At 40.3% G+C, this 21306-nt stretch overlaps 1 protein-coding gene across 4 annotated transcripts in view; it reads left to right on the forward strand.

Moving 5' to 3' along the window:
- The window catches only part of Polr3b (RNA polymerase III subunit B), a 117197-nt gene that overhangs the window by 84404 nt on the left and 11487 nt on the right, over positions 1-21306 (forward strand). For 3 of the 4 annotated variants that reach the window (XM_074084293.1, XM_020184475.2, XM_074084294.1), the window contains 3 exons: positions 15115-15218; positions 15814-15980; positions 19454-19567. In XM_074084293.1, coding sequence (XP_073940394.1) covers positions 15115-15218; positions 15814-15980; positions 19454-19567 — 385 coding nt within the window. The remainder of the gene's footprint in view (positions 1-15114; positions 15219-15813; positions 15981-19453; positions 19568-21306) is intronic. The other variant, XM_074084292.1, reaches the window with a different exon arrangement.

Raw genomic sequence — 21306 nt, forward strand, 5'->3', positions numbered from 1 at the left:
ATTGAAAAGATTTGGGGGCGAATGCAAGCAGACAGAAAAATAGTAGTGTAAGCTTTATCAGAGTGATGGAAGGGATGGCATACAGCTCTTAAGTGAACATATATTTTATTGGTTTTAATTTTTACCATACATTAAATGTATATGATTTTTAAAGCTTAAGATTTTTTTCTTTAAAAGGTGGGAGGAGTTAAGACTGGGGATATCACTAGTGATAGAGCACTTGTCTAACATTTGTAAGGCCCTGGGTTTGACCACCCACCCCCCAGCACCATGAAAAAGAAAATGGGAAGGGGTTGCGGTAAAAAAAATCAGCATCAGGCTAGGCACAGTGGTACACACTTGTAATTTCAGCTACACATATGGCAGAAATAGGAGGATCTCAGATTGAGGCCAGCCTTGGGCAAAAAGCACAAGACCCTTTCTAAAAAATAACTAAAACAAAAAGGCTTGGAGGTGTAGCTCAAGTGGTAGAGCACCTGCCTAGCAAGAGTGAAGTCTTAAGTTCAATCCCTAGTACTGCCCTCCACCCAAAAATAATCAGTCTGCCTCTCCTCCAGTACTGTCTTCCAGAGGCAGTTTCTTCCCATTTTTGTCTTCATATTTCTATACATTCTTAGACATATTCATTTTTGGTGATACTTGTTGTCTTCTTATTACAGTGGAGAGGAGGATCTAGCACTTTACTACCTCTCTTCCCCACACCTCACCCTTGCTCCCTGCATAAGATTATCATTATTTTGGGTCACTTACTAATTTAGATTGAATTGTTATGACTACATAGATAGTGTTCACTCTCGAAACAAGAAATTAATTGAGTATACTCAACATGAAAAACAGGGCTGGCAGAGTGGCTCAAGTGGTAGAGTGCTGCATAGGAAGTGTGAGGCCCTGAGTTCAAACTTCAGTACTGCCAACAACAACAAAAAAAAACACTAAAAAGTTATTGTTCCCATACTGAGCATAACTTATCCTTTCTAATAACTATCAGAAATGTTTCTTGCCTTCATCCAAATTGGCACCAGAAATTTCAGCACCTAAGACACACACCTTGTCTTCACCCAGTTTGTGCTACAATAACAATATACTTACATTGGGTAATTTGTAAAGAACAGAGATTTATTTTGTATAGTTGTAGAACCTGCAAAATCCAAAGTCAGGGAGTTTACATCTGGTGAGGGCTTTCTTACTGCATCATCCCTGGATGGAAGGTAGAAGGGCAGGAGAGCCCACTGGAGAGAGCAAGAGAGCTAATTTACAGATTAGCCCTTTTGTGATCAGCATTAATCCATTCATGAAGGAGGAGTCCTCATGACCTAAACATTAGGCTTCCAACTTTGTTAGGTTGGGGATTAAGTTTTCAAAACCTGCTTCTGGGAGAGACATCCAAACCATAACATTCCCTCCTAACTGATCAAACAAGTCCACTGAAGTTGTTCCAACCCATACAACTAAATACAGATACCCATGCATGTTAGCCCTGGGCACAAATGCTTATCTGCTTTAACAGATGCAGGGAAATCTGTGTGCTCAAATAGAATTCCCTACTGTGGGCTCAGAAGTGTCCTGGGCTCTCTAAGGGATAGGAAGGAAATTTAACCTGTGGCTAATGCCCATGAAGAGATGACTGTACACCTGAAGCAAAAAGATGGATATGAAGGATTACACAGTTCAGCACTGAATTGCATAGTAAAAACTAAATGATGGAGAAGTTTGGTGTTTATTGTAAACAGGACTCTTAGAGTTTGAAAAGGCCTGTTAGAAGTCTAGTCTAGATTCAGCTTCCCTGTGTAAGAGTTCCTTTTAGATTATCTTTGGCAGATGATCTACGTTGTATGGCTCTGTCCAGAGAAGCTTTGCTTCTTTGGGGCAGCCTGTTCTGTAGTGGAACCATTCTGGTGGTAACCAGTCTAAAAGACACTTTTCCCTAGTTTACTTCTGTAAATCCTGCCTTGTCATGTGGGCTATATTGGATAGACACATTCCCTTTTTCTTCATAGTCACCTTCTGTTCAGCATTTAAAGCCTTGAGGCTGAGGAAAAGTATAGCAGAGAGGTAGATGTCTTGAGCTCTTACAGGTGACTATTTTGTTCCTTTAAGCTTTGGCCTCCCTGTCTTTGAAGTGGAATTGTTCCCAAGGGTTTGTTACTGGTGGATATAATGGCGTACATAGAACAGGGAACACAGGGCTTGGTACACTGATAGCAGTCAGTAAAGGTGAGCTATTATTTTGGTCTGTCCCAGCTCTTCTCTTGTAGGCCAGAGATTAAGTGGGATTTTAACTTGGAGGGATTTGATAAAGATGTGAAAGAAAAGTAAGTGACAAGAGAGAGGAAGAAATCAATGGGACCAGTTGGTTGACTCAAATAAAGAGCAGAGGAGAGAAAAGAAGCCATAGAGTCTATTGTTTTAAGCCTAGCAAAGATGGCACCAATCTCAAATCAACTTTGTCTCTCGTTGAACTTGAGATTAAGAATATTAGAACTTGAGCCATCATCTCAAATCCTTACATTTGTAATTAATTCACCCATTGATTGAACTTTATGTACTAGGCACTGATCTAGATATTGGAAATACACGGGTAAACAGCATTGACATGGAGGCTGTCTGCTGTCTTGGAGTTTATGTCCTCTTGTGGGGAAAGTCACTGAAAGCAGTAAACAAAAATATGAATACTATAATCTAAGGTCATAATAAGTATAGTTTATGAAGGATGATGTAAAAGAGTGACTGGTTTAGGTGAGAAGGTATACTTTATTTTTTTACTTTTTTTCCTTTTATCGTTTTTACATTTACTTACACATGTATACATTGTTTGTGCCACCTCCCCCCTCCCTCACAACCACCCTAGCCCTACTTTTGGGAAGAACCTGTTCTGTCCCCTTGTTCTACGATTTTGTTGAAGAGAAAGCATGGGATATAATAAGAAAGATATAGCATTTTTTGCTAGTTTGAGATAAAGGTAGCTATATAGAGAGATTCCTAGTGTTGCTTCCATGTACATCTGTATTGCAACCTACATTGGTTCTTCGCTACTTCCTGGTCCCCTTCCCATAGTGGCCTCTGCCAGTTTAAGATTACTTTATTTGCTCCTCTATAGTGAACACATCAACCACATTTGAGTTTTAGGTTTCCTTTCCTTTCCATATTTCTCCCATGCACATTCTCTCCTTAGTGTGTGGCCCATGTCCAATAATTACTGCATTTGTTTTGGGTCTATAATCCACATTTGAGGGAGTACATGCAATTTTTGGCCTTCTGAGCCTGGCTAACTTCACTTAAATGATGTTCTTCAGTTCCATCTATTTACAAAGAAGAATGACAAAATATTATTATTCTTCATGGCTGAATAAAATTCCATTGTGTATAAATACCACATTTTCTTAGTCCGTTCGTCGGTAGTGGGGCATCTTGGCTGTTTCCATAGCTTGGCTATTGTAAATAGTGCTGCAGTAAACATGGGTGTGCAGGTGCTTTTGTAGTAACTTGAGTCACATTCCTTCAGATATATCCCTAGGAGTGGTGTTGCTGGGTCATATGGCAGATCTATGTTTAGTTTTTTAAGGAGCCTCCATATTGTTTACATTCCCACCAGCAGCATATGAAGGTTTCTTTTTCCCCCACAACCTTGCCAACATTTGTTGTTGGTGGTGTTCTTGATGCTAGCCATTCTGACAGGGGTGAGGTAGAATCTATGGCCAGGGATGGTGAGCATTTTTTCCTGTGTTTTTTGGCCCTTTGGATTTCTTCCTTTGAAAATTTCTGTTTAGTTCAGTTACCCACTTCTTTATTGGTTCATTGATTTTGGGGAAGTTTAGTTTTCTGAGCTCCCTGTATATTCTGGTTATCAGTCCTTTGATAAATAGCTAGCAAATATTTTCTCCCACTCTATGGGTGGTCTCTTCAATTTAGGATCATTTCTTTTGTTGTGTAGAAGCTTTTTAATTTCATGTAGTCCCAGTTGTCCATCCTTTCTCTTAGTTGCTGGGTGTTGGAGTTCTACTGAGGAAGTCCCTGCCTATACCTATTGTTTCCAGGGTATTCCCTTCTCTTTCGTGTACTAACTGCAAGGTTTTGGGTCTGATATTAAGGTCCTTAATCCACTTTGAGTTGATACTAGTACAGAGTGACAGGCATGGATCCATTTTCTTTCTTCAGTGGCTTGTAGTTGCCTTGTAGAGGTCATTTACATCCTTCGTTAAGTTTACTCCTAAGTGTTTGATTTTTTTTTTGAGGCTATTGTAAACGGAATTGTTTTCCTATATTCTTTCTCAGTTTGTTCATTTTTTGATGTATAGAAAGGCTACTGATTTTTGTAAGTTGATTTTGTATCCTGCTACATTGCTGAAATCTGTTTATGGTGTCTAGAAGTTTTTGGGTTGAGATTTTTGCATCTTTGAGGTATAGGATCCCGATGTCTGCAAATAGGGATATTTTGACAGTTTCTTTACTTATTTGTATTCCTTTTATTTCTTCTTCTTGCCTTATTGCTCTGGCTAGAAATTCCAGTACTATGTTGAATAGGAGTGGGGAGAGTGAGCACCCTTGTCTTGTTCCTGAGTTTAGGGGAAATGGTTTCAGTTTTTCTCCATTAAGTACAAGTTTGGCTATAAGTTTGTCATATATAGCCTTTATAATGTTCAGGTACAGTCCTTCTGTTCCTAGGTTTCTTAAAGATTTTATCATGAAGCAGTGTTGAATCTTATCAAAAGATTTTTCTCCATCTATTGAGATGATCAAGTGGTTTTTGTCTTTGCTTCTGTTAATGTGGTTTATTTTGTTTATTGATTTTCATATGTTGAACCACCCCTGCATCCCTGGGATGAAGCCAGCTTGGTCATGGTGAATGATCTTTCTGATATATTGTTGGATTCGGTTTGCCATTATTTTATTGCGGGTTTTTGCATTGACACTCATTAAGGAGATTGGCCTGTAGTTCACCTTTTTGGATGTGTCTTTGTCAGTTTTGGGATTGATATTCAAAAACCTGTTTATTGAAGGAAGTAACATTGAGCTAAGACCTCAAGGATAAAATGGTACCAGCCAAGCAAAATGTCTGGGAGAATTAAGTTCTAGGCAGAGAGAACCTTTAGGACAAAAGGCATGAAAGAGCTTGGTGTATTCAAGGAACAGAAAAATCTGAGACTGGCCAGGCATAGGTCTGAGTTGCAGCATGGCATCTGTGGTCAGAGAAGTGGGATAGTAATACATCCTTTTGTGTCCAAAAGAAAGGAGTTTGGGCTTTGTTCTAAACATACTGGGGACCAATAGGACTGTTGAATGGCATATATAAGCAAAGGAGTGCGAGAGATAAATTGGGACTGTAAGAGTTCAACCTGGATTCCATAGGGAGAGTGGGCTGAAGGAAGAGCAAGGAAGGAAGCAGGGCAACCATTGCAGTGACCCAGGAAAGAAAGGATGGTGGCCTTGAACTAGAACCACAGCAGTGGGGCAGTGGAGTAAAGTGAGTGAGTCCTAGATAAATTCTCTCAGAGCCAATAAGATGTGCCTATGGTTTAGTTGTTGGAAGAGGACAAGACAGGAGTTGAGAATGAGTGAGTTCTGTGGCCTAAGCAGCTGGTAATGCTGTTCACCAAGATGGGGAAGACAGGAAAGGAGTTTTAGAGGCAGGCGAAGGTAACATTGAAATGCCTATTGGATTCTACGTGAAGATGGTACATGGGCAAGTGAGTATAGAGTCTGGAGCTCCAGACTCTAGGGTAGGGGTAAAATTTGAAAGTCATTTGAATGCTGTTTATCCCAAAATTTATAGTATGTTATTTTTTGAGTATTGATAATATACAAGTATTTTCATCGGTATTCTGTCCTTTAACTTACATAGTTCTAATTGGAATTGTTTTTCCTACTATATAGAATTAGCAAATTGGTGCTCAGAGAGGAAAGTAGTTTGCCTAATACAGCTTAGTACTGGCAGAGCTGGGATTTGAATCCAGATCTTTTTTTTTTTTTTCATCCTGAGTGTATTGCCTATTCCATTAAGTCTGTTTAAAGGTGGCTCTTTGCTCTTCTGATATCCCACTACCACTGTTCCTCTGGGATTGCTGCATTCCTAGAGATTGACCCTTGGAAAAGGCACAGCCTTCTCCTGAGTCAATCCTAACAGTTCCTAACAGTCTTCTGTGAGTCTGCTCCTTCAGAAGGACATCTTCTCAAAATTCTCATTTTTCCTGGATAAGCCAGTTTACATCTACCAGTAATTCAGAATTAATGCTCTCCCCACAAACCTTCAGAAATGCCTGGAAGATGAGCTCCCAAGAGTTATATCTTTTGATATTCCTTCCCTTCTAAAGTCAATTCAGTATGAAATACTAACCCCACTCCTTTCTTTAATTGGGCCTCTGGTCAGGCTTTGGTAACTTTGATAAAAATTCATAATCGGTCAAAAATTTGAACAGATATAAAAGAAGTAAATTTTTGAGCCCTCATCTTTGATCCTTCTTGCTAGATGTGATAAAGCAGAAGAGAAGGGTCCTTGAAATAAGTGTTGGGGACAGTGATTGCAGCTGGTTCACTTGGAACCTTTATGTGCAGTGAACACAGCTGGCAGATATTTTAAGAATCCACACAATAACCCAACTCATAGTGCAGAGCCCAAAGAGGAACTGGGTCAGACTTAAAAAATTTGGATGTTGGTAAAATGTAAATGAACTGGAACTGTAGTCCATGATATCAGTTATGCTGCTTGTAACTGTTGTGAAATGAGCTGATAAAAATTTCAGTCTTGTGAGCTTTCAGGGAATAGGCATAGTGTGATTTATTTTCCTTTTGGTCCAGAGATGTTACTGAGTAAGAACAGTGGTTAGTTGAGCTTAATTTTCACTCTTGAAATGTAAAATTGTTTGGAAATATTATTTTTTCTGTTGTAGCATCACCTGCAAATTGGTACATAAGCCTTCTTTATAAGAAAATTTAAAGATTATTTTGATGTAGTATACTTTGTACACACCCTTTTTTCCATTTAGAGCATTAAATTTGTTGTTCTTGGTGTTCAGAAAGTAGCACAGCCCTGCAGATTGCCTCATTGTTTTGTTAAAAGTTTTCTTTGACAATGCTATTATTCGGGATTCTTTTTGTACATGCATAATATGTAGGTTACATTTCTGTACCTTTTTTTGGGGGGGGGGTATTGGGGATTGAGCCTAATGCCTCTTGCACTAGCCTCTCCAGATTAGAGGAGAATAGAAAATTTGGTTTCATGGAACATGAGCATCAAGCCTGATCACTTCAAAGGTGGTAGAATAATTCATAGCTCAGTGAAGCAAATGTGAAGAGGAAGCTGAACTGCAGTAGTTACATGCTATGTGGATGAAAGAGCTCATGAAGAGGATTGTCAAAGACAGAATGAATGGGTAAAATGGAACCAGAGAATCCACAACAGTGGCATGTGATAAGCCAAAACTGAATGTACTTGGTCAGACAGGCCCAATAAGCAACACAGCCTCCTGTACCCTCAAGTGGAAGAAAACTGACCAGACAGAGCCAAGTGTTGAAAGAAGGAGAAAGTTTTATAAAGCCATTGTCACGTCATAAAGATTTCTCTGTATCAGAAGCAGGCCAGGTTCACTTACAGTACACTTTATACTTGAGACACTTTATAATGAGACAAAGAATCCTCATGAAGTACAACCTCCTTTAAGTCTCTATGAGGTCAGTTACATATCTCATCAGTAAAATGCGGTGAGTTACCTCCCTCTTCTGTCACCCTACAGAAGAGCCTTCGACAAGAATCTGTAGAGCACATTTTTAGTATGCACAAGTTGGTGAAGGTTAGATTATTCAGTAATAACGTTCCTCAGACCAAAGCTGTGAATGTGTTGTATGTTTGTTTACAAAGGAAGGAAAGTCTGCCTTGGGATGGTTTTGAGTTCACTTGGGGAGAAGCCCTGAAAACCTGAAGTCTTGATTCCCTTTTCTGGGTGTTCATAACTCTGGGCACCACAGAATGAAGCCATGACTCACAGAGCCTCTGCATCGTGTTGTTCCCGAGGGAAAGCAGAGCAGAACAGGGGTCTGGAGTGTCCTGTTGTATTTTCTCTTCACATTCTTTCATAATCAACTTTATAGACAGTTAAAGATGCAAAGACATTCACATATAATTCTGATTAGAATCGCATTTGGAGCTAGACTTTCTGTTAAAATAGAAATAACTTATTACATAAGCATCTTTAACTTTGGTATAAATTCTACATGAAGGAAACTCATTAGGGACAAATACTTTTATTTTTAGCCCATTTTCTCTGGTGACCAGTGCACTTTGTAGAAGATTTCCTCATCCAATTTTTTGTGTTTTAGTTCTTTAGCAAAAATAATATTAGCCTGGGGAATCTCCAAGTTAAGTTTCATTTCAGTATTCAGCAAACAAAATTACTGTATTTCCAGATACCCTCCTACTATTGCTGCCATTCACAATGAGGGAGGAAAAAGTGGACTCCTTTGATGTGGAGAGAAAAAAAAAGCAATATATCACTTCTCTGAAAGAACATTTCTCAGTCTCTCATGTGAAAAAGGATTAGTATCTCCAACAAAGGTCCTGTAGATCACAGAATCGGGCAGCAATACCAAACAGTATTCCTAAGGAGAGGAAAAACTGTATTTGAGCAAGAGTGTTTGTCCTGGCAAACAGAAGCTTTTTAATAACTGCAAATCTGAGATAATGGCATACGCTCCTCCATGTCTCCCCCACAGCCTCAAGGACCAGACAGCTGGTTTAAATGGACTGAAGTCAAACTTTGTTTTGCAATAGAAGTGTAGTCTTATCAAAATGTAGTTTTTCACTTGGTAGCTCACTGTATCTGTGTATCTTTGGCTAGCAAGGATTGTGTATGTATGCATAAAATTTTTTAGAAGATTCAACTTTCAACCCTTCCTGTTCAAAAAAAGTTCCATTATAAGGTCACTTGCCTCTGTTTTCCATTAATAAGAGTTATTCAACAACCTGCTAAGTTAATTTATTAACACTGCAATTGAATGTTCTTAGAATAAAAGAAAACCTACCCTGACTATCCAGCACATTAAAAAAAATCCTGTACAGTATTATAAAGAGGTTGAGAGAAGAAAATGTTTATCCATGTGTGCCAGAAAAGCCAAAAAAAAAAAAAATGTATTTGTTAAACGAGTTCTGATTAAAAACTAGTTTTTCCAGACCTTCATTTGTTTTTTGTCTTTCTGTATTGTTTTCTAAAGTTGAGAATGACAAACTCCTGACTTAAAGTCATAACAATAATAACACCTTGTACTTTTGTAGCACTTGAGACTATCCAAAATCCTCTCTGTGAGGCTGCAGCTTCAAACAGTCTGGGTGTCTTTGCCTTATCCTGCTTGAATGGAGGTTTCTAAGTGGGAGGAGAGGGGAGGGCTGATAGGGCTAACTGAGCCGCAAGGTACGGTATGCATGTGATGTCCAGCATTCCTCAGTGTGAGTCCAAAAAGAATCCCAGCTACTCTTTAATGTTAGAAATCAGGATTATTTTGCCCATATAGACACCTATTTTTAATAGATTTTATTTAATTTGCTTTTTTAAGAACCAAGTTTGGTCTTTGGTAGCTAGCCTTGTAACCCTCTGACCTTTCAGTAAATATCCAGCTAAAGCTTTGAAATTAGGGTGTTTAGTGTTTTATGGCCCAGAATAAAAATCTCTAATTCTGTTTCCAAATAATGTAGCCTCAACACATTTTATTAAGCTCTTGACACATTCAGCCATGTGTATTTTGTAAAGTTCCTATGGTTATTGTTTTACAATAGCTGCTTCCAGAAGCATTGTAAGGGTTTCAATTAATCAGCCCTTTGTGTGCTTCAGACTATGCAAATTTATCACATCAAACCATTCAACTGCTCATGGGAAAGCCGTGTAAAAACTGTATTGTCTTCTAGCGCCTCCTCTCATTTAGAGTGATGTTTTAATAAGAAAGCTAATCAAGTTTTCTTATGCATTATTTATCTGTTAACATGTAAGGAAGAGCCGAATTAAAATTATGTCAACCGGGATATGGCAAGTGATGTGATAGATCTGGAAGTGATTCAACAACAGAACAAAGCTAATATGATTCAACAGTTTTTTGTCTACCCCATCCCCCTTGGGATTATTTAAGGTGGTGGTGTGAAAAAGAAAAGGTTAATTTGATCACTGGAAAGGGGGAAGGGAAGAAGGAGGAACCACCTGTGTTAGCCTTCATGTTTTTCTTTAGAAATTTACATTTGTGACTGTATTAAGGCCCATAGAGATGAGTTAGTTCAAAGCAAAGCATTTCTTACTTAATAGGAACAGTCAAACTTGAAAACATTCTGGCTTCTTCTTTGGCCCCATTTTGTGGTACTTTCAGCAGCAAGCTATTTCCCGCTAGAAGCCTGCAGCCTGCCCTGGGTAGCTCTAGAGTTAATAGGAGACAGTGTCTCGATAATGGTAAATGACCTGAACAACCCAGGGAGGGGTGAGAGCTTCAGCCTCCTCAGCCACAGTTGGCACAACTGCTCCTGGCCCTTTATTCATTCATTAAGTTGGTCTCCTTTGCTTTGCTAGTGTGCTTCCTGCTGAGAATAATTAGGTTTCTTATATAATAATAATTCCTGGTATTTAGATGCAACCTTCTTCTAAGGATCTCTCAGACATTAGCTCATCTGTTCTTCTAACATAATTGCCTCATGAGGTAGGTGCTAATTATTCCCATTATAGAGACCAAACTACTAAGGCTTGTCCCTGCTTTCTCTCCTCCCCTTAACCCCCCACCCCCCAGGTAACACAAAATCTGTGGAACAGCAGAGAGTCAAATTAAGGTCACCCGATTCCTTACTGTCCTGCCCTCCACTGGTCTGAGGTGTAAGGACAGATGAACTCTGTAGACTGCGTTTCCTACATTCATGAGCCTCATTAACATTGGGCCATTAGCAGGCTGTCTAGTCCTTTACTAAAGCTAACACTCTTGCACTGTGACTGTAGTGAAGACGCAGAGCATCACTTCACCCTTTCTGCAGCACAGAGTGTTATTGGCCTTATCTAACAGTTAAGTATCTGTCAAAAGTAAAAGCAGGTGAGTTAGACTTTGATTAGTATGATTTCAGCAGCCCCTCCTGCCAGATGTGCTCTGCATCACTTAGAGTACTTGAATGTGGCATGAAATTGTACACTCGTGTTAGTTTCCAGTACTCACTAGTATTAATCTGCATCAACTACATCTTGTATTAATCTGCTTCTGCCTATTTCCACTCGGCTCTGTACCTCTTTCTTTCCCTACCACCTCACAGTACTTGTCACACAGCATTTGCTCAGTAGCGACTAACCTGGCCACCAACAAGTAGAAAGCCATTTGCTTGTCAGCTCTTAACATTTTGAAGTCACATCAGAAACAGCTCATGAGTCAAAGATGTCATTACAGTTCCTTTTGCAGTTAATATCTACTTTCCTGTCCTGATAACAGTTCCAGAATGCTTTGATCTTTTTTCTTATCTCTTTTCTTATATTCTTACCTTTTATCTATTCCATTTAAGGTAGTCCATTACAAAGATCCAGTACACTAAAACCACTATTTTTAAAGGCCAAAACAAAAATGGTTTTGGGGTGAATCCGTCTATATTTAGAAATACTTTTTAAGAAAACTAAATGATTCATAAGGTCAACCGGACTTTTTGCTGAGCAAACCTATTCTTCCATGATTTCTGTATTGCTCTGTAAAGGCATGAAAATAGAAACAGCAAGTTGGCATAGGAGCCCACAGCATCTGCCCTGTGACCCTGAGTTGATCAGCATCCACTTGAAGCTTCTTAGGACTCCCTGAATTCTATGTCTTTATGTCTTGAAGTTTGGATTGGTGGTGATGATTCTGTTTGCAGGGTATCTGCAGGACCTTTTCATTCTAAATTTCCCAGATGTCATTCTTCCTTACTACCAATTTGTATTTGTTAAAAGTTCTGTAGTTTAGACTGTGGTCTCATTCCCAGTTGGTACCCGTGAGTGCATTAAATGTTCCAGGGCATGTTAAATTGGTGTATTTGCATTCTACTGCCAGGAGGCTGTGCTAAACAGTGGGGTTGAGACACCAGCAAGGGCTGAAATTTTATTTTAAAATCTGAAATGCTGTGTAAGCATTTAAGGTATGAGTGGGTAATTGTCTCCCAACAGCTCCCATTAGATATGGTTCATTTGTAGTCCATCCTCTTTCCAGGGATCCAGGGGAGTGTTAACACACAAGTGTACTGCATATCATTTACATTTTTAAGCCAGTGCTAAAGGAAACTTCCATAATTCTCAAGAGTTCTTAATACTAGGATGGATTTTATACTCTGTCCCTGGAGAAAGCAGTTTTAATTTTTCACTGGAAAATAAGAAACCTTCCCACTTTGATGAAGTATTTGAATACTTCTGAAACAGAGAAATACCTTTTTTTAAAAAGAACAGTCTAGTTCTAAGATTGAGAACTCTCTTTTTACTCCTAATGAATTCTGTCAAACGCAAACTTTTAAAAATCATCTGTCTAACTTAAGATTCGAGGTCATCAAATTCTGTCTAAATATTTTGTTTTAACTTCTAAGCTCATTATGGCCTCTTTGTGTTAACTTGTATTAAAATCTGTCAGCTATGACTGGTCTCATAAGCACAGTCAGCGGACCAGAATAAGTTAATTATTTACTTGTGTCACTAGTGCTCTTCATCTAATGAAATGCACAGCTGTGTTAGATCTGCAGTTGGATGTGTAGCTTCCATTGTTCCACAAGTCAGCAGAGGGTAGAAGCCGCAATGATGGAGAGCCCTCAGTTCTTTCTGCTGTTCTGGCTTTCTGTGTCGATTTCATGGATCTTTTATCATTCACTTTCACACAAAACAAACAACACAGGGCTGTCTGCTATGGGAACCATCTTGGCATATAAAAGGGTTTTCAGAGCCTAAAGTAATTTTAAGTTAGCGAAGATTTAATTTTTGGCTTACAGGTGCCCTTGGTTCAGATATAGCCATTCCTAGAATGGAATAAAAAAAAATTGAAAGCTACTTATGTGTATTTTTGTTTTATAAAGGGTCAGAAAAGGGCAGATAAGAAAACAACTTCCCAGAAAGGAAACTCTGCCCTAAATATTAACCAGATTTTAAGCATTTCTGAAATGAAATGAAAGCATTTCTTTCATTTTAATAATATAATGAAGTTCAATTTGCTGATTAAATGTGTCAACTAAAACTGAAAATACAGAGTGCAAGTCGTCCTTCCTCCCCCAGTCCACGTACTGAGGCTTGCTTCTTTAGTCAGTCTCTGGACCTCCTGTCCCTCACTCCCACCTTCTCTCTTTGGAGGGCGGACGGGCAGCCTCCTGAGCTGACGCCAGCATCCTCCTGTGAACTGCTGCTGCTGGGGTACTGGGTTTTTTCTTTGGTTTTGTTTTTCAGAGGTATAGCTAAACCCTCCCATCTCTTTACCAGCCAAAATTGCCTTCTCACCCAGGCATCCCAGGATCCCTCTTAGGAATTGTTGTTTTCAACATTTTGTTCACTGCTAAACAATGTTGTTGTCGGTGCACCTAGATTTACAATTTGATCTCTTTCAAAGAAGATTTCTCAGTAGCCCTAGGGTTTTGTCAAATAATTTCAGTGTGGAGAAGATGGAGTTTTGGAGGGAAGACAAAAGGGTCACACACTGTGCTTGATGTAAATTCTAACACATTGGAGCTAAATTTGAAATAAAGTGAGTTGAATATTGTTTCTTTTCTCCATGTAGGAAAGCATGCATTCTTGTAATGAACAAAAACATTGGCCAAAAAGCCAATTAAAGTAACTGCACGCTGTAGAATTAAACTCTACAAGCCTAATTATCATCTTGTTGGCAGCCACAAAAAGTCAGAATATTAATAACCAATATTAAATAGGCAGATGGCATTCTTTCCCTTTAGACCTCAGTTCTTCATGACTATAAAAATGATAAAGATTTCATTTTAAAGTAGTCAGAGAGGCTAGGGATATAGCTCAGTGGTAGAGCACTTACTTAGCACGTGCAATTCTCTGGGTTTGATTCCCTAGCACCAGAAAGAAAAAATAAAAATGAATAAAGTAGTTTGAACAATTACGTAGAAGTCAAACTGAGGAATGAAAAATTTGAGAGCAGTTTTTTAGTAAGTGCAACTGCTTCTAACTCCACACATAAGGGAAAGGAATTTTCTCTTACTGTATAAGCATTTTTTCCTTAGTTCAGTGCCGTGGTACACTAGTTTTGTATTTTGAAATTATGTAGATGGTGGGTGTCAACCTAAATTGCACCCCTCTTCCTCCTCCTAAGAAAATTAAGCCAGAAGAATTAAAAACTATTTAGCAACAAAATCTCCCACAGCTTAGAAAAACTTGAAGGGGTAGAAATGTACAGTGGATTTAAGAGAATCTCAGTATTGTGTAAAGTTGATAAGTTTTTGTCTTACTTTGTTTTAATCTTATTAATTCTAGCTTTCTCTCCAAGAATGATTGGCATTTAATTTTCTTATTGATCTTTACAGTCAAAGATCATTTTTAATGTGCCATAAGCTATAGGAATTTAAATTCCTTAAGGCAGTTTAAGTTCAGCCTGAGAAGCCCTGTCAAGAACCAGAAATCCAGCCTGTGCTTTGCAGCCAACAGGTAGCCTTGTTAGCCCATCATCCACACACGAGTACTTCTTGTCAGTTTTTTAAAACCACATTTTACATATACCTGTTCAGTCAGTTCTGTGTTCAGAGGTCAGAGAATTTGGATTGCTAAGATTTGGGTGCAGAAACCAGCAGATCATGAACTAGCTGAGGAGGAGCAAAATTTCTGCCAGCTTGAAGTTCAGGAACGTTGGCGGGCCCAGGACAGCCACCGCTCTCTGGTCTTGGTGGCACCGGAGGGTGGGCAAGCAGCCTGACAGCACCATTGTGTGTTGTGCCAGCAGGACAGTCTGCAGACTGCAGTGCTTTTCTGCCAGGAGAGTCGCTTATTGAACTGTTTGTTTCTTAGAGTTGCTGGAAATTGCTTTTGTTACTCTCGGTAGAGCCCATGGTGAAGGTTTTAGAAGAGTGGAAATAGAGATAGCAGCAGGGAGATCCCAATTAAGTCCTGTATACTTCCTCTCTGCCCATTTGCTTTACATGCCATGAAATCTTTTCTCTCCCAGGTGTCTGTGGCTTGATCGTCCCCCAGGAAGATATGCCATTCTGTGATTCTGGCATCTGTCCGGACATCATAATGAACCCACATGGCTTCCCCTCGAGAATGACGGTCAGTTACCTTGAAGCTTTTCAGAGGCACCACTTTGAAAGAAAAAAGCAGGCAGTTTAGTGACAGTGAGTGGAAGTGATGGGATCCTGAAGGTGGTTTCTTGAAAGAGCCCTGTGACCCTTCCTGCCTGATAGGATTCTAGTCCCTGTCACTTCTGGGCCACTCTCCTCTGCAAAGAATGAGGAGCACATCTGCACTTCAGAGTCTTCTGAGTGGAGAATTTGGCCCTCAGCAAAGAGAACCCATGTGCTGATCCTACCTTGGTCTCCCTTTCTGTGGTCACTCTGTAATCCTGGCTCTACCTCTACCGGCTATGTGGCTTTGGACAAGTTGCCTAACCTCTGTACATGCTTCCTCATCTGGAAACAGGAAATAACAGTAGGGGTTTGAGAGATAGTAACTTAGATCACACATGTCAAGCTTCTTCAAAGGATCCTGTCTCACAGCAAGAAATTAACAAATACTACTGTTCATTTATCACTATGTTAATCATGGTAGTTGAAACTGCCTTTGGGGAGAATAAGCTAGAGATAAATAAGCAAAGAGAAGTCCTGTGCCACGAGGAGAACTTATTTAATTTGTTCACTTCCCACAGGTGGGAAAGCTAATTGAGCTGCTGGCTGGCAAGGCAGGTGTGTTAGACGGCAGGTTCCACTATGGCACCGCATTTGGAGGAAGTAAAGTGAAAGATGTGTGTGAGGACCTCGTTCGCCATGGTTATAACTACTTGGGGAAAGACTATGTCACATCAGGCATTACAGGGTGAGTGCGCTATTGAGCCATTAAAAAAAAAAAAAAAAGGAATGGTTGTGTTAGGATATGGGGTAAGAGCCCTCAAGAAATACACTTGAAGGTATAAGCTTCCAGGACTGTACCTTAAGCCTTAGAAGTAAGACTCTACTGTCTTAAGAAATCTGATACAATAAAATCAAAATTTAGAAAACTGATAAACTGAGGAGGGCTTCTGTATTGGTAAGGCTATAATTTTAAAAGTAGAAGAGATTTATTTTAAAAGAATATGGTATCTACTTTATGGAACACATTAATTGTATACAAACGGTTTCCTTAACTGTTGAATTTCCTCTGCATTTATATGATGAAAATCAGATGACCACTGTTTTGACACATAACCTGAGGCCTAATATTTGCACTTGTTCAATAAAGTTGTGTTAAGTACCTAATAGGTGTCAGGCACTAAGTGTATAGCAGTAAACAAAATCAGACATGGTTCCTCTAGAGCTAACTGTTTACATTTGTTACTAGCCATTAAAGAATAATAGGCATAAGGTAGCTTTTCTGCAGGGCCTACCCTCACTAACTAATTTAAAGTGGGTTTTTGTTCTTTGTTTCTCTCCCTCTCCCTCTCCCTCCCTCCCTCCTTTTTTTTTGCTATGCTGGGAACAAACCCAGGGCCTTACACATACTAGGCAAGCCCACTACCATTGAGCTACATCCCAGCCCAGTGACTACCTAATTTAAAACTACAACCTAGTACTGTCCACTTTCTGTTTCATTGTTCTCCATCACGCCTGTCATTATCAGATATACTCTATAATAATGCTTTATAATACTGTTTTCTCTCCCCAGCTACAGTGTAACCTCCATGAGAGCATGACTCCTGTGCTAGGTTTACTGTTCTAGTTCCAGTGCTAGCATAGGGCCTGACACTCAGCAGGTGTTCCAGAAATGCTTATTGAGTAAAGAAATGCAGGCAAATCAATCCAGATACAAATAGCTCTCACCAGGTGAAGACAAAGGCAAGGTTAGAAGATCCTGTGAGGAGATTGGTAGTTAAACTGAGACAGAAGGATGAGGAGGATAGGCCACTTGGAGTGTTTGATGTAGAGGAAAATATGTTTAACACTTACCAGGTAAGTTCTGAGAACTAGAGGAGGCCAACTCAACTGCCATGCTGTGAGGAGGCAGCATGGAAGCCTGAGGTGAGGTTGGAGAAGAGAAAGAACCAGGTCAAACAGGCAGAGTAAGGGATCACCCTATCCACCTGAGACAGAGACTCCTGCAATTACTGTGAATGGTAAGGTTTTAAAAACATGGCTCATACAGTGTTTTAAATACCAATCCATTCCTTAGCTTAAGAGACACTTAACGTACTTTGTGCCAGATAAGCCTGGGTCATAGAGCTCTTACTGTTCTTCTGGAGTTGTCAGCTGTTTAAATGCAAGTGGAACTCAGCTGGAAGCATGTGTGAGGCTACAGAATTCAGCTGTAGCACTGCAAAGAGATTCTCAGATACAATTATGGCTCAAATCTGTACCTATTAAAAATATGGAGCACTTTTTCAAATGATCTAGCCAGACTGTGACAATATGGATTTCTTTAAGTGCATCATACTTGAGATGTTAGAGAAAATCTCATTTCAGGTAAAGGCTAATGGTCTGTTTCAAAAAACACACTTGGTCATCTTAGTATCCACCCAGAAATAATGCAGTTGACCAGAAGTGTCCAAAACCACAGGATTTTGTTGGAGCTTCTGAATGTAATTGTTTTAAAAGTTGAGGATGGATTGTCTCCTGCCTGCTGTGGACAGCCACAGTGTACAGACCCTTAATTCAAAATTCCACAGAGGTCCCACCAACATGTCTGCCTACTGGCTTTCATCTTTGTTCTGGAAATAGCTAGGAGCAGAAATTGCATATGGTTTTCCTCTGGATGATGGGATAGCTTTGGGTAACAGAGTTCCATAGATTCTACCATGAGCAACTATGTAATTGAGAACTAGAATCATTCATTAGTAGAACTGGAAAGACCCTTGGGCTGATTGCGCACCTTGATGTGCATCCAGGAAACAAGTTGTGCAGTGTGTGTGGCAGACTGGGACAAGATCAGGGTCTCTCATGTCCTCTGCACTGTGCCTTCTACTCAGCTCTATGACTCCTCAGGATCAGCTTGTGCCAAAGGACTGGATAACTGCAGAAGCCTTGCTAGCAATGCAGACCTGGGGAAGTGGGCCACGAAAGTAGGGCCATAGCCTGCAGTTGCCTCTCCACTGTCTCTCGATGTCTCTCTGCTGTGTCTCTCGCTGTCTCTGCTCTATCTCTGGCCTCCTTTGCTCTTCCACTGGGCACCATGTTGTGACTCAGAATGGGCTTGTTGTCAAGGGAGCTGGTATGCAGTCAGGAGCACTGGACCTGAGTAAGTCTGCACAGCCCACCAGCTCTTCCTTAACCCCGCAGACCCTCAGGGCCTGTTTCTTCATCTTCAGAATGGTGCCTTGTACGCTCTGCCTTGTATTGCTGTGTGGATTAAATGGCACTGGAAAGTGCTCCTTTTCCTTTGAGGAAGGACATTGAGGCCATTAAAAAGATCCTGAAAGACATCCATCCTCTGGTTTTTCTTGATCTAGTCGAAAGAAAAAGGGCTTTTTCTCTCAAAGCACTTGTACACTCACTCTCTTTAATGGGCATTTATTGAGCACTACTTGTATGCCAGGTATGGTCATAGGTGCTGGAGCACCAGTGACAAAGACAAAGGGCTCATCCTCGCACAGTTCACTTCTTTTGGGGAGGACAGGCAATAACCAAAGAAATAATCAAAGCATAAATAGCAAAATGTGGTAAGTCCATTGAAGGGCCAGGTGGAGGCAGTATGAGGCAGTGGTGCTGGGGAGGAACAGCAATCAAGGAGTGGCTGTCTGAGAAATGCACTGTTGGCAGAGCCATGCAGAAGTTTCAGGCAAAGGAAACAGTAAGTGCAAAGGCCCTGAGGCAAGGACCTTGCTGTATTGAAGAGTAATGAAAAATTCAGTGTTGCTAGAATAAGATGAGTCTGAGGTGGGCAGGAAACTAGATTATGTTTGGCCTTATGGCCAAGATATACATATGGATTCTGAGCATGAGGAGAAACTGTTGGGGAGTTTAAAGCCCAAGAGTGACCTATTGTGATTAACATTTTGGAAGGAGTCACCCTGGCTTGTTATGGGAAAGTAGATTGTTTAGGGATGAGAGTAGCAGCAAGGAGACCAGTTAGATTACTTGTGGTGGTCCAAGTAGGAGACAGTAGTGACCTGATGAGGGCAGTAGCTGTAAAAGAGGAGTCATCCTAGACATAGTTTCACAGCCTGTTTGGTTTTATTTCTTTATGAAACTATTATCTTTTAATGTAACTGTGATACTTTTATACTTTTGGATCTTTTTATTCACTATGGACTGAGAATTACTCTGTTAGTGACAGTTCTAGAGAAAGCCGTCTCTTGACGGCTCTGACCTCTCTTGCAGTGAGCCTTTAGAAGCCTACATCTATTTTGGCCCCGTGTACTATCAGAAACTGAAACACATGGTGCTGGATAAAATGCATGCCCGGGCCCGGGGACCACGAGCTGTCCTTACCAGGTAAGAGAAGCATTTACCTGATGCGTGATTTCAGTCAGATTGCCTTGCATTGCTCATATGTTGTGGTGATGCTGGTGTCACCACACCCACCACGCTGCCAGTCATAAAATGCATAGCCCATAGAATTACAAGCAGGTCACAGACCTGACAATGCAAGTGGATAGACAATACGTATGAGACGTCAAAATTTGGAGTGTTAGGGATTTAAAGGAGTCATCTCTGTATGACCAGCATGAAAAAGTAGCAGCTGATTAAAAATCCTTTCACAGGTCCAAGAACAACCTAACGCAGATGTTTTCTGTATACCAGTTTGTAATTGCGGCCCTGTCAGGTTCATCTATTAGAATGTGTGTATACACATGACTACTTACATGTCAGTATACCTGCGTGCACCCATGTATACACAGAAAGCATACATAATCTTATCTGGCAGCTGAAATCACAATTGTACTCTTTAAGGAAGTCTCTTACTGGAGCGGAAGGTACTTGGCCCTGGACACTTGTTAAATCAGCTCCAGGAGGGTAGGGTCCACGTGTGCCTGCTTCACCTGGGCCTCCTCAGTTCCAAGCATGATGTCTGGGTTTGGCAAATGGGTAAGTTTGCTGGGAAAGGGGATTATAGTCAGCCCCCATGTCCACAGATCTCTATATGTGGATTCAACCAATCACAAATCAAAAGTATTTGCAAACTTTGCATCTGTGCTGACTTTTTCTTGTCAGTAGTCCCTAAACGATACAGTATTGCATTAAGTATTACAAGTCATCTAGAGGGATTTAAAGCACAGTCATGCTGCATAGCAACATTTTGGTCAACAGTGGGCCACACATACAGCGGTGGTCCATAAGATTAGAGTGGAGCTGAAAAACTCCTATCACCAAGTGAAGTTGTGGCCATTGTAACACCACAGCACAATCGATACTCATAGGTTTGTGGTGATGCTGTTAACAAACCTACCACATATAAGAGTGTAGCCCATACAATTATGTATGTGTCTAGTACATAATACTTAATGATGATAAGCACCTATGTTCCTGGTTTTTGTGTTCACTATACATTTATTATTTTAGAGTGTACACCTACTATTAAAAAAGTTTACTGTGAGCAGTTTTCTGTATTACACCGCAGTAGCCCCATACATCTGGTGTTTACCTTGTCTTTCGATTGCACCTTCATTGCATGTTGTTTTGTTCATCAAGACATCCAGGTTTGTATAACTGTGCTGTGATATTTACACAACAGTGAACTGACCTAACAGTACATTTCTCTGTCCATATTCCCATCGATAAGCAACACATGATTCTCTGTGGAAAGATGTGCATAGGTTACATGGACACATTACGCCATTTTTTATAAGGGCATTGAGCATTGGCAGATTTTGTTATCCACAGGACCCTGGAACCAGTCCCCTGTACATATTGAGGGAGGAAAGTACTGAGTATTGCTTTTTTCCAGTTGAAGGAGCATAGTCTAAGACAGTGGTTCTCAACTGGGATGATTTTTTACACCCAGGAAACATTTGGCAATGTTTGGAGACATCTTAGGTTGTCACAGCTGGGGGGTGGGGAGGGAGTATTGGCATCTAGTGAGTAGAGGCCAGGGATAACTGCTGAACATCCTATAGTGCATAGAATGTGTGCCCCTTCCCCCACAAGGAGCTAACCAGCTCACTAAGTCAGTAGCGCTGAGGAAGAAACCCTGCCTGGGAGCCAGATAGATGTAGACAAGGTCTCATGACACT

Source organism: Castor canadensis, chromosome 8 (genome assembly GCF_047511655.1).
Source record: "Castor canadensis chromosome 8, mCasCan1.hap1v2, whole genome shotgun sequence".
Classification (NCBI taxonomy): Eukaryota; Metazoa; Chordata; class Mammalia; order Rodentia; family Castoridae; genus Castor; species Castor canadensis.